The sequence below is a fragment of the Falco cherrug genome, chromosome 5, assembly GCF_023634085.1.
Source record: "Falco cherrug isolate bFalChe1 chromosome 5, bFalChe1.pri, whole genome shotgun sequence".
NCBI classification, from domain to species: Eukaryota; Metazoa; Chordata; class Aves; order Falconiformes; family Falconidae; genus Falco; species Falco cherrug.
Window position 1 is genome coordinate 67,020,915 of NC_073701.1, and position 16,613 is coordinate 67,037,527.

The 16,613-nt window shown below is 39.9% G+C and overlaps 1 protein-coding gene across 1 annotated transcript in view; it reads right to left on the minus strand.

Moving 5' to 3' along the window:
- Nucleotides 1-1,061: 1,061 nt before the first annotated feature.
- Nucleotides 1,062-16,613, minus strand: part of SEMA3E (semaphorin 3E) — a 145,235-nt gene continuing 129,683 nt past the window's right edge. Inside the window, exons 14-17 of the mRNA XM_005443743.3 lie at nt 14,465-14,631; nt 8,524-8,591; nt 6,863-7,002; nt 1,062-4,245 (exon numbers count right to left, since the gene is read on the minus strand). Coding sequence (XP_005443800.1) covers nt 3,793-4,245; nt 6,863-7,002; nt 8,524-8,591; nt 14,465-14,631 — 828 coding nt within the window. The 3' untranslated portion in view covers nt 1,062-3,792. The remainder of the gene's footprint in view (nt 4,246-6,862; nt 7,003-8,523; nt 8,592-14,464; nt 14,632-16,613) is intronic.

Here is a 16,613-nt window from a genome sequence, read left to right on the forward strand (position 1 = left end):
AGGATAAGGAGATTAATGGACTTTTTAGGGAAACTGACAGACTGCTTTTTTAGGGGAAAAGAAAACTGATTTCCCCCCCTCCCCCAAAATTAGAAGAAAATTAAAGAACAAGATAAACTCTGTAACTACGCTAGTTATGTTAATGCAAGCGCTTCTTCTGTTAACTCTGCTATTCAGGTACTTGATGTAGGGCAGTTATTTTTCTTTCTTGCTTACGTAAAGAGATCTCTTTTGTGCTACAGAAAAGTTGTGTAGAACCTAAAAGCCTGTTTTGAGCCAGGAATTTCATGGCAGGCTAGCAGTCTTCTGGCTTCATGTCCAAACAGAATCTGAGAGTTGCAGTAGTTTGTACAAGGTGGTGCATTTACATCTCATTGACAGCAAAAGAGCAAAAGCAAGAGCAAAGTATTTAGTCCAAGCGATCTGGCTTGTCCCTCATCAGGACACAGGGCAGAGCTCAAAGAGTTATCTAAATTGTTGTTTCTCTGTGAATTCCATTAGTTAGAATCTTCCTACCTGGCAGGGGAGACACCATGATCAGGCAGGGTTTTTTCCCAGGGTGAGGCTCATCCCCTAAACTCCAGGTGTGCTGACCCCTGCCATTTCCCCAAATGCAAGAAACTCAAGTGCATAATTTGTGGTAGTTGGGGACTGTGTTTGTGATGGGGTTTTTTTTTATTTATTTATTTTTAAAAAGGGGAGTTGGACTAGATAATCTCCAGAGGTCCTTTCCAATTGTGCCCATTCTGTGATTCTTTGATTCTGTGTTTAAGTGACCATGTTCCACTCTCAAAATACATTCATGCAGCAGATGATGCTCTAATCATGGCTTTCTCAAATCTACCTGACATTAATAGACTAAAGTTACTCATTATCCTGTGCCACAGTTTCCCACTTGGTTACTGTATACTAACATCCCTCTGTCCTGATCTGAGATCTCTGCTCATAAAATGCACAGTAAAGGGCATCTGTAAATAATGTGTGACTACTGATCTGCACATAGTCATATTGTCTGGTGAAAATAAATTATGAGGAATAATACAGATTATTTCAGCCAAATATGGTTCTTAATTATATTTATAATTTGACCACTTCATGCACATACAAAATACATCAAACTCATAATGAAAAGAAGCAGACAATGCCCCCCAAATATACAAAGAAGCATTTTAAATAACATTGTCTGTGTATGAGCACATTTGTGCGTATCCTTCCAAAATACATTGTCGCTCTTTCTCTTCTTCCATAGATGTCATAGCACTCTTTGAACAAGACCTTGTAGTTCTGAATTCTCACAGGCATTGCAACCATGAAAGTAGCAAAGTGTGAGCTAGAAATTTAAATTTTAAAAGGTAAGTAAAGATTTAATGCAATTCTCCACATGTAACCGCTAAGGAGATGGGGAGCTAAAAATACATACTGTCATATTAAATCAGGATTCCTGGTTTGCGTATCACATGATTTCCATCTGAAATCTCAGAGAATGGGACACAAAGTTGTTCTGTCAGGCTGAGATGCGGTTATTCGTTTCTAATAGTCCGTTAATAGTACATTTGGCACTAGATAGTAGCAAATGAATCAGAAAAAGTAAAATATAGCTCCCATTACTGTTGAGAGGAAGCAGACTCCATAATTCATCAGAAATGGATTTCAGTGGTGTTTTAACAGTTTTCCATCAAGGATGCCAGTGAGGATTGTATCGGGATTAGGTATAAATCTGGGATACTTGTTCTGTGCATGTTCTCTCTGACACAGCCTTTAGTGCTAGCACTTTCCACACAACAAAGAATCCTAACTCCAACTAAGTTCCATTAAACTGTCACAAAAAAGTGTGTTTATCCAGTCACCTGCATAAGATCAAAGTCAACAACTGCGTAGATCCATGCAAGGCTGTGCACAGTGTCCAGTCCCATCTCTTAGACAGGCATTCTAGCTAAACAAAGCAAACCCTCAGATAAATTGATTTACTTGACACTGCCTGGCCGAAAGATGTATCTGCTATTATAGTGACACAAGGTGAATCCCTGTTTTCCTCATACTGCAGCTGCTGACAGAGGGTGCCCATGGGCTCCTTTCAAACACTGGGACAGACTGTTCCCAGAGGAGCACAGCAAGGCTTGCTGGTCCTGCCAGCAGCTGAGAGATCCTCTCACACACAGCCTGTTTAGAAAACACTGGGTTAGCATCGATTGCTGCATTTGTTAACACAGCAAACCTAGCAAATCTCTGTTACCCAGGCTGTTAATTCCCGCTAAGTCCATATCCTGTTTCCTGATTAGAAGTTGAAGCTAAACGTGAACCTCTTCATGGCTGATGAGTCCCTCCTATAGTTTCTTGGTGGCATCAAAATCTGTATCAGCTTGGTTATTTTCCCTGTTGGCATCAGGGTCTTATTTGGAGTTAACTCATTTGTGACTCATTTGTGTTTATTAACCTCCCTATCTTTTTTTTATTATTATTTCCAATTTTTAAAAAGATCAGTTCATAATGTAATATCAGATTTCTTAAGTAGTGGAATGCTATTTTTTCTGCATTTTCTTCATCTCATCTCTTATACTCAAAGAAATATAATATTTTTTTTTTTAAGTCAGTCTTGAAAGACTTTGATTGTAAGTGATTTTGTTCTTTGATCTTTCCTGGTATCATTCACAAAAGCAGCAAAGCAGCCCTTTTGGCCAGAGATCACATATCAGGAAAAGATTTACCTGGAGCAGAGCCTTAACCTATAGAAACACAGCTGCATATAGCTGCTCTTGTTTCTAATCTGCACCCTAACTTTTTATGACTGCATTTTACCCCAAAAGCACATCAACAATATAAAACATTACTTACTTTAAATGCTGTCTTTCCAGTATAAATGACTTCCAGCACTGCCTTCTAAACCTGTGGATTTAGCACATAGAGACTAGAAGTGTGTGATGAAAATAAACCAGGTGTGGATCCGGGTAATACTTCTTTGCTATACACATTTCTTCAGAAAATCGATGATAATATTGGCTTTTGCTCTGTTTTGCCACAAGAGGGCACTCCCTTAATTCCTGTCATTACCAACTCAATGTCCCTTACTAGAGGCAAGATAGGCTCGTTTTCTATCTAAACCCTTATTCCAAGTTTTTATATAGGTAAGTTGAATAATTTCATTGTTTGTGTTCTCAGCATGCATTTTACTTACACCAAGTTACTAGGCAATATTATTTAGCTGTGAGAGCACACTGCGCTTCATAAATAACGGATCAGGCAAAAAATGGTGGGAAGTAAATAGGATTTCCCTTTGTTACCTTTAGAGATAGCAGCACACTGTATTAACACAACTCATTGTTCTCAGTGATAAACTCAGACAGGTCACAATCAAAAGGAAAGACCTCAAGATGTGCAACTTTCAGAAGCAGGAGAAATTTGTGAAACAAAGAAAAGAGATATTTTTCATCCACTTGTGAATGCTTACCTATTTGAATTTGTTAAATATGCTGTCATGTGCAACAATATACAGCGCAAGCATGGTCCACACAGGAAAATGATTCAAGCACTCGAAGTTTGAAGATTGTCACGTCCTCCCTAATGCAAAACTCTGCTTTGACCTACTTTGAATCAGATAGTTGAGAAGATTTTGTTTAAAATGCTTCTAAACAGTCATCACGAGTGTGCAGTATAACTTACCATAGCAATTTTGTTTTCAGTCCCAATATTTTATATATATAAACCTGTGTCATTTACCAAACCCAAGACTGATTTCTCCCACTTACATAAGTCCAACTGAAATTTTGCTCAGAAACAGTCGATGGAATTTGTCCATCAAGAGTCAGCTATGTTCCTGGGCAATCGGTAATGCTCTGGCCTGATCCTTGCCTTCTTCTCCTGAGGGTTGGCGTATTTCCACTTGGATGGAGACATTTTCAGCTTTTTTCTCTTCTTATCTGTACACCACACTTTTTCACAGTATTCTTCCACCCTCTGGAAGTTGCTGTAACCTATCAGTTGAAGAAATTCTTTGTACCATGGCTTTGATGCCTGAGGTATACTGCTCTGCATCGGGCATGGCATTTTGTGAGGTATCTCCTCCTCATAGTCTTTATTGAACATCTCATCTACACGTTCTTCCTCGACTATTTCCAGGGTGATTTTCCTGACAGTGTGAACAATGCTGTGTTCCACCGTCTGACAAAAATAAGTCCCTGCATCCAACCGATGCAGCTTCAGGAATAAGAGGCCAAGATCCATTTTGATTATTCTATCATCAGTCTTCACCTGAAAAACAAATTGATGCAGTTACAAAGCACAGCCCTCTGCTATTACATTCAATCACAGCAATTACTTCTGAACTGTACATTCATGAATACAATATTTAATTTTGAGAGGAAGATTAGAGATCCAAGATTCACAGTTTCTAAGTAACAAAAAATTTTACTTGAAGTAAAGAAGAAATGGAGCTGTGAAAGGAAAGCACTCTGGAGTATCTGGCCAGCATGGGAGGACAGAGTGGAGCAGACAGTCTCCTGTTTTCCCATGATGGGTTAGTCACTTGGGGCTAAATCACAGAGGTGAGTAAGCTTGAAACATTCCGATAAAATACTGGATGGAAAACAAATGTGCATTTGCCAGCTTACCTGTAGTAAGTATCCCTGTGAACTTTCTTGTACATTGACAAATGCCTTTCAGGCAACATTCATGGGTATCTGTATAACTGCAGGACCATGGAGAACTTACAGCCTCAGTTCTGAGTTTGGTGTTCGAGTTCCCCCTACAGCTCCTGAGAGAGGCATTCACAGATGCTCGCAAGCAGGGAGCGCTGAGCTCTCTAATCCAACCATCAGAAGCACCCAGGACAACGGAATCCTCATCTTTCTATTCAATGGTAAAGTGCTGAATATTAAGCAGAAGAGAAATACTGAGAGCAGCCCTGCAGAGAAGGACTTGGGGATACTGGTGGATGAAGAACTGGATGAGAGCCAGACATGTCCACTCACAGCCCAGAAAGCCAACTGTATCCTGGGCTGCATCACCAGCAGCGTGGCCAGAAGGGTGAGGGGGGGGGAAATCTGCCACTCTGCTTTTGTGAGACCCCCCTCCCCTGCAATGCCGCATCCAGCTCTGGGGTCCTCAATACAGGAAAGACATGGACCTGTTGGAGCAGGTCCAGAGGAGGGCCATGAAAATGACCAGAAGGCTGGAACGCTTCTTTCATGAAGAAAGGCTGAGAAAGTTGGGGTTGTTCAGCCTGGAGAAGAGAAGGAACTGGGGAAACCTTGTTGTGGCCTTTCAAGCTATGAAGATGGCTTCTAAGAAAGATGGAGAGAGACATTTTGCCAGGGGCTGTAGCAATAGGATGGGGGGAAATGGTTTTAACCTGAAAGACAGTAGGTCTAGTTTGAATATAAAGAAGAAATTTTGCCAGTGAGACACTGGCATAGATGGCCCAGAGGCTGTGGATGCCCCATCATTGGAAGTGTTCAAGGACAGGACTTTGAGAAACCTGATCTAGTGAAAGACGTCCCTGCCCATGGTAGTGGTGGGGGGTGGACTAGATGATCTTTAAAGGTCCCTTCCAACCTAAACTATTCTGTGATTCTATGACTCCATGACTCTATTTCTTTCTGCTTTTATTTGTCATTTTCTAATGACTGTATTATTATTCATGAAAAATTGAATAACTTTCAGCAGGAAATATGAAAACAAATCTGTCTTAATAGTATAGAGACATACTGGAAGGTTAGAGTCTGTTCAAATTTACGCTCCTGGCGTCCAGTATCTGAGCTGCTGTATCCAATAAAATGTGTATATAGTAGGACATCCTCCCCACCTCACAGTTCACTACCTTCTGTGAAAGACCTGATTAATAGTTCTATTGTAAGAATGATTATGCATAGATAGGGAACTTCCAGCTAAATACATGAGGAAATACCAAGTGTGAAAAACCGTGCAAAGATCTGGCACTTGGACAACACTTCAGGCAAAAAATGTGCCTGAAATAGGGATGACATTCTTCTTGCTTGATTTTAGATATTTAAAGCACAGTGTGGCATCCTTGGTTACTTTGTATATTTTTGTATGCGGTGGTTTACTAGTAATTTTTTTACTTTACCAAATGAAGCTGTCTAGTTTAGCATGAGGTGATACCACTGGCTATAACTGCACCACCATCTAGTCTGACTTCAAAGGCAGCCTACATTGAGAAGCTCCTGGGTAGATCTCTTTATTGTAAGTAGGCACATTTTCTAACAATCAGATGAGTCCCACTCCTGAGATGTGCAGATGTCTGTGTCTGAGCTGGGGTCTCACATTTGCAGTAGAGCCTAGCTGCTAGGCAGTAAGGCAACCATCCTTATCCTTTGGCAGTCTGAGGCTTGTCTCCCTACATCTTTCCACATACTAAGTGGAGACAGCTACACTGATGTGCATCAAAGAGGTATTGAGGGGTAAATATAGTAACGCTTACAAAGCACTTTTATAATAGCGAAATATATGTGAAAGAGGCAAAGAATCTACCAACACCTCTTTTCAGAACATTCTGTAATGTAATGGGTGAGGCAGCAGGAATGAATAGATGTTAAACTAGACTAACACTCGGAGTGATATGTGCACATTTCACCTCTGCAATAACGTACCAAGAGAAGTGATGGATTCTCTTTTGTTTTGAGACCTTAAATCGGGCTTCACTAGATTTCTAACATCTGCAATCAAGATGCTGAATGCAATCACCAGATGAAATTCTCAGGTCTGTTAATTCAACAGAGCAAATGAACATAATGATTTTCCCTGACACGCGTGTACCTTTCAGCAGTTGATGACAGGCCTTTCAGTGAAGATGTAATATTCCTAACAGTAGGCTCTTTTACTTAAAATGTTAGTATATAAGCATATTTACCTCTTCCTTCTTGGTGTCATGTGCTCGCTGGACAAGCCAGATTACTTTTGCTTGTAAGGTCCGAGGGGTGCACTCCAGAAGGGTGCTGTTGTACTCTATCCCATAAACAAGGCGCTCCTCAGTCTTCTCTAGGACTTCGCCTGGAAGGAAAACAAAAGTTTTAAAAGTATGTGCTACTGCCAATACTTGTTAGTCCCCATATGCAGGGTGTATTTACTTTTAAGAGTGAAGTTCAATTCAGATCCAACCAGATAGTGACTGAAAAGTAGTGTCTGGTTAAGGTCTGACCTGCGAAATGAATTTTTCCATCATCTCAGACTCTCACAGGATCTGTTCCTGAGATAAAGGGACCAAACTGTGCCATGATTCAGCTAAGATTATGCACAGAGAAACAAATTTCAGTGTTTCACACTGCTAATTGCTTGTGCATGGTTCTTATGAATAGTTCATCTATTTCATTTTCACTCAGTGAAACAGGAGGATTCGATGAATGCTTAAATATAATAAATAATGAAATATTTTTAGGGATAAAAATGAGAGCACACACCTTTTGCAGAATGAAACTCTTAAAAACTCTACTGCCCTAACCAATATTATACATGTCCACGTTATACACCTGGAAAATGAATGTATAGTTTTGGCTCAAGGGTGCTAATAAAACCAAGGTGAATGAAATTAATCAAAACTCAATTCTGATTTTCCATCCAACAAAATATCTGGAGGAAGATAAGCTAGATATTACACTAGTGATCAATTGCCCTTATTAATGAAATCATCTTATTCCATAGTAGTGAGAAATATTCTTGAGACCAATCAATTTTACACCCTTAAAAATACAGGGGTTGATATCACTGTGATTTCTTATGGTATTTTAAACTTACTGTGTAATTAGTATTTCATATTGGAATATACTTTTCCAAAATCTACTGTATATTACAATGGACATCAATTTTAATGATGCTTTCTCTGGTTAAATAACTAATATATACCTAAATAATTTTTCTCTGGTTATCTATCTAAAATAACCTTTTATATTTGATTTTTTTTCTTCTGTAAGTGCATTGGGTGTTATCCTACAAAATACTGAGGATGTCCAGGCAACTGTTTTCTGTCTGTTTTGCCATTGCCAATACCAGTGTTTGAAATCATCACTTTCCACGGTCTGGACAAAAGCATAAGACACAGTATTTTTTTTTTAATTATATTTTTTTTTAGGACAAATCTTGATAATGATCACAAAGAAACATTTGTGTTCTGACATGTCATTGCCCGTGTCTATGCTACAGAGCTCCTTCAGTTCTGGCTGAGTGCTCTGGCAGTATTTCATATTCATTTCAGGATTCAGCCCTGTTATTTCTTATCCCTGTCCCATTTTTCCGCTTGCATGTGTGTTGGAAGCCCTTACGATGCATTAACCACATCCCTAGTCTGAATGGCAGGGCTGCATGAACACTATGGGATGCACCCAACCTGCCATCGAAACAAAGTCATTCTTACACCTGGGTGACATGGGCTCATCTCTATGTCTCTTATAACTTATTATGGGAATATGCCAGTAAAAAACCTCAGGTGAGATCATGGTCTGGCTCATACTCTTGGCAAAGTCTGTGCTTTCTGCTCCACGTATTTGCTAACAATTCATAAATGTGTGAGTAGTTTACCAATGAACTGCTGGCCAAAGCACTGCTGCGCTGCATTTCCATGTCGAACATCTTGTCTGCGGAAACGTCTGGAGGGAAAAAAATGGGGTTGTTTGAGATAACAAGTTTAGCTTACAGATTGTTGGGTTTATGCTGAAGTGGCATTCATTAAAAACATAAGGAGCTAAATCTTGATTCCTAAAAATTTAGCATTTTTGTGAGAAATGCTCATTTATGCCTTGGTATTTTTGCTCTACTCAACCTATTGGGAATCATGTCTGAAAAAAAGACACACACTTGTCTGGGGAAGAGGCATAATTGTGTGTCCAGTTTATACATAACGACACTATTTTTATAAATACTAAACCAAGATCTTCTGAATGAACTGGGCAACATTCAGTGCTAGGAAGATTCAAAGGGACCTTTAGCCTGTCTTTGGGTTCTTTTTTTTTTGGAAGCCAAGGAAATTGCCCTGCTTCAGTTTAGAACAGTTTGCCATGTATGTCAAAGGTAGTTCTTATATCCTTCTCATGCTACTTTTTTTTCACTTGGGAATATCAACACGCAGAGGAAATACTTTCTTTTATTACCTCTGTGTAGCAGACAGTTGTTAAGCTAATTTTTCTCAATAGGGAAACAAATGACAGTTGTTAAGCTCATTTTTCTCAACAGGGAAACAAATGCAGTCATGACTTTCCCATGCCTAGAAAGGCAGCTAGTAGCAGAACTGTGGTCAGAACCTGTAAGCCCTGGCTGTGTTCTGGAAATAATGCAATTATTTTTGAAAGAAAGAAGTGTTGTGAGATCTGGGCTTCAAATTCTTCAAATACATTTACAGAAAAAGAATGAAAACTGTAATCCTATGGTGCATTCCCAGAAGAACAGTGCTTTTATATGGCAATTTTTTCCTCTGAGTACCTTGATATACAAAATCAGAGATTGCTTACTAGGAAAACAAAAGAGCTGGTTGGAATGTCTTATCTTGCTAGATGTAGTACTTCCAGCAATCTGAAGTTTAATTACACTAAGGATAGTTTTCCTATATATTCATAAGGAGTAATTCTACACAGTATTACCAGTGCCATACATAACAGATTAACAGAAATATGCAGTGTAGAAAATCTTACACAGCAGGTATGCATACTGCATAAATCATACATGATAGAAACAAGCAAAGCCAAGCAGTTTTGTTATTCTTTGCAATTACTACTTAAAGCTTTTCTCCAATGCTATTTGAACACAAAAGACAATTTTTATTTGGCACAACCTGAATTTACTGACACTATTTAAATTTACACTATTAAAAGATCTTGCCCATGGGTGTTATTCATATTTCTAAACTGCCAGTAGACGGTGATTATTTTCTGAGTTCTGTCACCCATATGGACTTTTGATCCAGTGGTGCTGGTGGGCCAAGGGGACAGCTTTTACCTTTACTAATATTCAGCAGAACCAATGTTTTGCCAGTGTTTTTTCAGCGGAATCTGCAAATTCAGTGGGGACTGTGTTGGGCCATTTAGGCAGAAGCGCTGAAAATGCATGTATATTATCAAGCAAAAAATGAGATGCTGAGATAGTAATAGGGCTTTATCATGCCCTGGGAGTTCTCATTGTAATGTATAGATGGTGCAGATTTGTTTACTGATAACTCTGCTAAGTGTCAGTGCTGAATAATGCTGCCACCAGCTTTGCATATCTGTGTATACAGTTATTATCTTCCACAAATATACATAAATACTATAGACATAAGCCTTGGGGGAAAAGGAAAAAAAAAAAGTTTTTACTGCTGTCAGGCACAGCAGCCCTATGAAGCAGGAACAGGACAGTTAGTAGGCATGTACTATTTACTCTTCAGTTCCTGAAGATCATTGTAGAGCTAAAAAAATCCTTGTCCTGTAAAACAGGATATTTCTCCAGTTGTTTGAACCATTTGAGAAAAAGAGATGTTTGTTTGATGGATTTTTTCTGTTGTGTGAAGGCTGAGAAAGATATTTTTACCAGTGCCTTCACTTGCTACTTTTTTGAAGAGAAGGAAAAAATGGGGAGAGGTGCTGAAAGAGAGAGACATGCTGGGAAATAAACTTATTTCACAAATACTGAAATAGTGAGCCTTGTGTTCATGTTTTTTTGGGTTTGTGGGGTTTTTTTGTTTGTTTGTTTGTTTTTTGTTTTGTTTGTTTTTTGGTTTTTTTTTTTTCTTAGTAATCATTTCATTCAGAATTCCATGAATTATAGAGTAACAGAAAACTCCTGAGATAAACCACTGTAAGGAACAATGTTCAGTGAGTAGCAAATGTACTGAACAATGAAAGTGTCTTTTGCAATCTATAACTTCATGAATTTAGATTTCAGTCTGTAACTCTACGCTTTCAGGAACTTAGTAAAAATGATCTGCAAGAAAGCAACACAGTGATCATCATCATCACCATCACCATCATCTCCATGTTTCTGTATTATTTTTCAAGGCATAGATGAGGCAAAGTTGAAGAGTCTCAGGGACTTACACAAATCATTGAGGTTTGTGAAAGAAACCAGCAGGATGAGCTTGGTTTGCCGAACCGAATGTGCCAACTGGGGGACATCTGGGTTCACACCCGGATTTAGCTGCAAGGTGGCAGCATCCCCTCAATGGCCACACCCCTTATCCACCACGCCCTGCCCCGCCCTGCCCCGAAGCGCCTCTCCGGGGTGCCCCCAGCCGGGGGCGGCTGTCACTGCCCCCTCCAGCCTGGACACCCTATGGTGGGCAGGCCGCAAGGAGGGCCAGGAGGCTTCAGGGGGTTGAAAATAATTTTTGGGGAAAAAAACCCTGTTTGGTGCTCCCTTGCTAACCATAAGAGATGAAGAGCATGTTTGTGTACTTGCTGGTGGAGCGCGTGGTGGGGAAAGAAGCCAGAGAGGGAAAGGAGGCAGGAGGGCGACCGTCAGCTTCTTATAATTAGCTGAAGAACCACAGGTCACCAGACCTACTCAAGCTGAAAGACATTTTAAAATTACTTCAGCTGTTTTTCAGCCTGGATGGTGAGCTGGCACAGCAAAGAACCTCACTTGTAGAATTTTGTGCTTGTTTAGATAAAAATTGAACCTGCCTAAATCAGACTGCAGAGGTAATAGTGAACTAAAGCATTTAAGTCCTGGACCTCTGCTTTCTCAAGCATACTTCATGGAAATGGAATGCAATATAATTTCCCTCTTTATCCTGTACATGCCTTAATTAACAGTTGTTCTGTTTCATGTTTCTGCAAACACTTGTCACACCTTGGGGGCATTAGGCTCTAAAGCAGATGAGAGCATTTGAATTGAAGCAGGGAGAGCACGTTCATTGTACATCTCTGCCTCTGTTCAACTCTTCACCAGTAGGACTGGAATTAAAAAGAGATCGCTTGGCAGTGCTCTTTCTTACTGCACGAGCAAGGCTGCTCTTACAAATCAAAAGCCCACCTAAATGTACCGTACGAGGGTCACATTTGAGCAGACTGAGGTGGTATTAAAGCCTGCTCATGTGTGCTGTAACGTAAGGCACAGCTCCATGAGTCGCGATGAAGGGAGGGCTGCCAGGAACAGGGGAAACAAGTGCTCTCCAATACCCCTTGTGCTCACATCACTTGTACTATCCTGTGCAGCGTGAGCAGAAATCTGGAGCTCTGAGACAAGGGTAAATTAAGATGTGTATTCTCTGGGATATGACATTAATTCTGTCTGGAGCCCAAGGTTGCCATGGCAGGGTTATCACCTGCGCAGGGTCACTTTGTACCAGAAAACTTCATGTTGTCTACTGAGGCCTGCCTTTTCCAGCAGTGCTCTCCACCTGCTACCTAGGAGGAGGCAACTTAAAATGACTTCCATACATGTCCTGAGTAGCTCTCCCTGCCTCTTCAGGTACCACACAATGTGAGCTCCTAAGTTTAAAATGCTCTGAGCCTCAACTATGCGCTAAAGTGAACAAAGCAAACGCCATCTGTCCCTCTCAATGTGTTAGCTCTTGCTGGCTGTTCCCCAAACTCTTATACGCAAAAAGTTTTGTAGACGTCAAGAACATTCAATTGAGTGCAAATCCCTTCTCCACTGCTGCAGTGCTTATCTTAAGAGAAGGATGATGATAACAGCAGTATTTGCTTCTTTTAGAGACTGACCTGCTGAATGGTGGGGAGGTAAGGCACAGGAAGGTGCCTGGGGGGCTGCCGGTATCACTCAACCCTGGATAAATGCCTATGTCAGGGGACTTAAAGGCTGCTACTCTGGAAATTGTCTTAGGTGAGAAATATGCTAAAAATGTACAACAGAGTTTGGGACTGAGTGAGTTTCTCTTATCTTTTCTTATACAATAAGTAGCCTGCAGAACAACATAACTGCTCCTACAGTCTTAGCAAGCTGCTGGGAAATATCTTAAACCCCTCCCTTCCCCAAATTATTTTTATGACATTAGATGAGTAACCCATATGCTTTATAATTACGATAATCCAATTTCTATTTACTGTAGGAAATTAATCTGTCTGACCCACTACATAGCTGCTCATCTTTCTTAATCTGGGGCCTGAGTGTTTTAGCCAAAGTCTTCTCACATTGAGCAGACAACCAGAGCCCACTTCTTCCCTTAGGTCTGATTGTAAGAAGCATGAGAAAATTACGCAATCCTGCTTGTAAAAGTGGTGTAAACTCCCTACTTGGTTTAACCTATATGCCTTAGTGTAAGAAGTCCAAGAGATTCTTAATTATGCTGAGTCATTGGCTGTATTTCTCATTTTTTCTTTTTCATGTGCCTTACACCAAAAGTTGTACTACCCAGTGTAACATGGCTGTGCTCATTATCTTGTAGAAAATATCCACAGAAACGCCTGTTGTGCCTGGCTACAGTCAGCAGTGCATTTGCTAGAGCTCATCCAGGTTCATGGAAAGATAAGTTGTGTAGAACAAAAAACAAATAAATAACCCCCCCCACACACACACTATCCTGGCTTTCCTTAAGAAACAATAATAAACTGGGATACTATGATTTGGTTTTGAATGAACCATCTCCTCTGGTTTTCAGGACTGTCTCCAGAAGTCACTCAATTCATTCTAATCCTTGCAGGCCATGTAGGTCTAATATATATAAGCACATATTTGCAGAAACAGTAATTGCAAAAAAAGCCACCGAAAGGATTTGAATTATGCATGACCCAAATTTTGCTGACTAAGGCTAGAAATTACCCTTTTTAGTGGCAAAGCTCACTTAAAGTCTTGTTTAAAGGTCTGGAATAAAATATGTATGTTCTAGTATCTGTGTAGCCGAATGGCAGGCACTGGGTTCGAGAGGGAATGAAGGAGGACAGGTATGTGGGAAATTACTGCACAAAAGAATGAAGGCCAAGAACCATGAATAAGTGAATGGTGACAGGGAGAAGTCCTCTGCCCAAGGCAAGACCTAAAGCACCTGAATTAGGTTTGTGCTTTGAACTGACCTCTAGAGAAACTTCTTTTTATAAATATATAAATAAGAAAGGCTAAGCCTAACCTTAGCTTTTGCAGATGCTCTGGTTTCATTTTGGCTTGTGAAGGTATTTGACTATTAACACAGAATCTTCTTCGCTCTTCTGGGAAATTCGGCTGTGTATGTTACTGCAGAATGATATGTCTGCTGTATAATACTACCAAAATAGGTCTCTGATGTTGTAAAGAATCTTTCCTCTGCATACCAAAAGAGGCATAAGGAAACAGAAGTTTGTTTAATACTTACTGCAAATAATTGCTGAGTGACTTTGCTTCATTCATAAAAATATTCCTGGTGCTGCAGTTTATGCCATCCTGTTAATACGGCTCCTTTGCAGTCCCCTAAGGGTTGCACTTAATAAATATCTGACACATTTTCTCACTGCTCAGTTGTTTTTATGAGGGGGAGATATGAATATCTTTGTGTTGTGGTAGGAACTCTTCACGTAGGTATTTTGCAAAAAGGGTTGTGAGGGAAAGCAGCAGTTCTCACCTCTTTGCTTGCATTCCTGTGGGGTAGTATCGGGAGCAGGAGATCCCATCCCACGCGCAGTAGGGATCTCGCGCGAGGCAGCAGTCAGCACAGGCAGTGCCGTACATGTCACACTGGTGGAACTTCACTTGGGCTATGACTGACTCAGATCCAACGTAAAGCTGTTGCTGAAAAAAAATGCATCACATACAACTAAATTCCTAGAATTTCTGCTAAAACTTCTGTTACCAATGGAGTTACTAAACAAATGTTAGCTTTATCGTTGCTCGCCAGTTGTGCATCCAGCCTGTGCCCTGAGGGAGGCAGAGTTGCTCTGTAGCAAAATATCTAATTACAGACTAAACTCCTGCATGAGCACGGAGGAACAGAAAGAAGGTAAAATAAACAATTTATTTTGGCATTTCCTCGCTTCTGGAGTTTCAGCTTTGTAAGCTTTATTTTTGAATAGGCAGTTTAGGTTTCTTTTTCTTCCTCAAGATAGTTTCCAGTGCCTCCCTCTTTACACTTCCCTGTCACCTAACTGACCTGCAAAAAAATCTTGACATGAAAAGCTTTAAACAAAGAAGTTCGAATTTGCAAAAGTTATAAGCCACCTCAATCTTAAAATGGGAGCTCCCGAGTAAATTTAACTCTTGATGTGGCTGCTTACAATACGGTCACATATACACGTGCATAGTCATACTATGATTTGTATAATCCCTCCATGCACAGGAGATAGATATATTTTTTTTTTGTCTCCTGGTGCTGTGCAGCCTTTCCTTACAAATTAACTGCTCACAATCTTCTTCTTTAATACTTATTTGTAGGGTTTGGGGTTTTTTTCATCATTAGTGCTAAGACTGTTTAAATCTTCTGAGTTCACATAAATGTCCTTTTCAAATAAATTAAAGATGATCAATCTAATTCTTGACATGCTGGTATAACAAATTCAGGAGAGAACAGCTTGGATTTACAGGTATTTTAGAAAAAGTCTTGTTGCTGGTAAAGGTAAACGGTCTGAGCACAGTGTGCGCTGCAATAGGAACTGCTTATGCACAGCTCTCTTCCATGGTTTTACCAGTCAGAAAAAGGATTCCCTATGAACATTTAAGCTGTGCTTATCCTAATGGCCTAACTTAGTCCATATTCCTGCTCCTAGACCAAGCTTTCAAAATCTGACATTTTAAAATTGTTTAAAGCTGGAACACACTGGCAGCTCATTTAATCTGGTTTACTGTCACTTATCTGTCACAAACCACAAAATTTAATACAGATAATTCATTCTTTTTCCTAATTAGACCTTCTATATCTGTTTAGATCACAGAAATTTAGCTTTCAGAAACGTCAGGGGAGAAGACTAGGAGATCTGGTAACAGCAGTACTTGAAGAGTTTTTCGGCTGAGATAAACCAGATGACAGTAGCAGGAACTCAATCTGCCAACTGGAATGAAGAAGAAACCTGGGAACCTTGTTTGAGGGGAATTCTTTCTTGTCTGTAAAGGCTGCAGTGTGCATGTCCCAGAAGACATGAACACTTTCAATGAGACATATGACATGGGATTTTCTCTTTCATCTTTTAGCAGGGGTAAAGACTGCTCTAAGTCTTGGTTCATCAGGGGAGGGCAAAAAGCATCCGATATCTAGCCAACTGAACATCAAAGAAGAACATTCCTTCCCAGTCTCTGCAGATAACTAGCTCAGCCATGAAACATGTTATTTTGTTGTACCACTGACTTGGTGAAGACTGGTTAGTGTTATTAGGGTAATGAGACAAAACTATCAAGGAGGTCTCCACAGGCTCACTAACTCCAAGTTCAAAAGAGGCCAGCCAAAATGCTCAAGCTACATAACTTTTTTCACATAAACTCAACTAAGTTATATTTATGTTTATTTTAAAGACAAAATTAGTGCTAAACCTGTCCCTAACACATATTCCAACATTTACTTGTCCTCAGTATCAGAAAACTATCCTATTTCCAGATTAAGTTTATCTATATCAAACAAGGTGAGCTTGGTTATTTAATCTGACATTGCTTTGCCATCAATGTTTAAAAAGCCTTACACTCATACAATAGGAAGTCACTCTGGTAAAATTTTATACCTGTCCTCTTCTCTCTGTCTCCTCTTTGATATCTTGAAAAAGTTAAGCTACTTTCACTTTTCACAATCA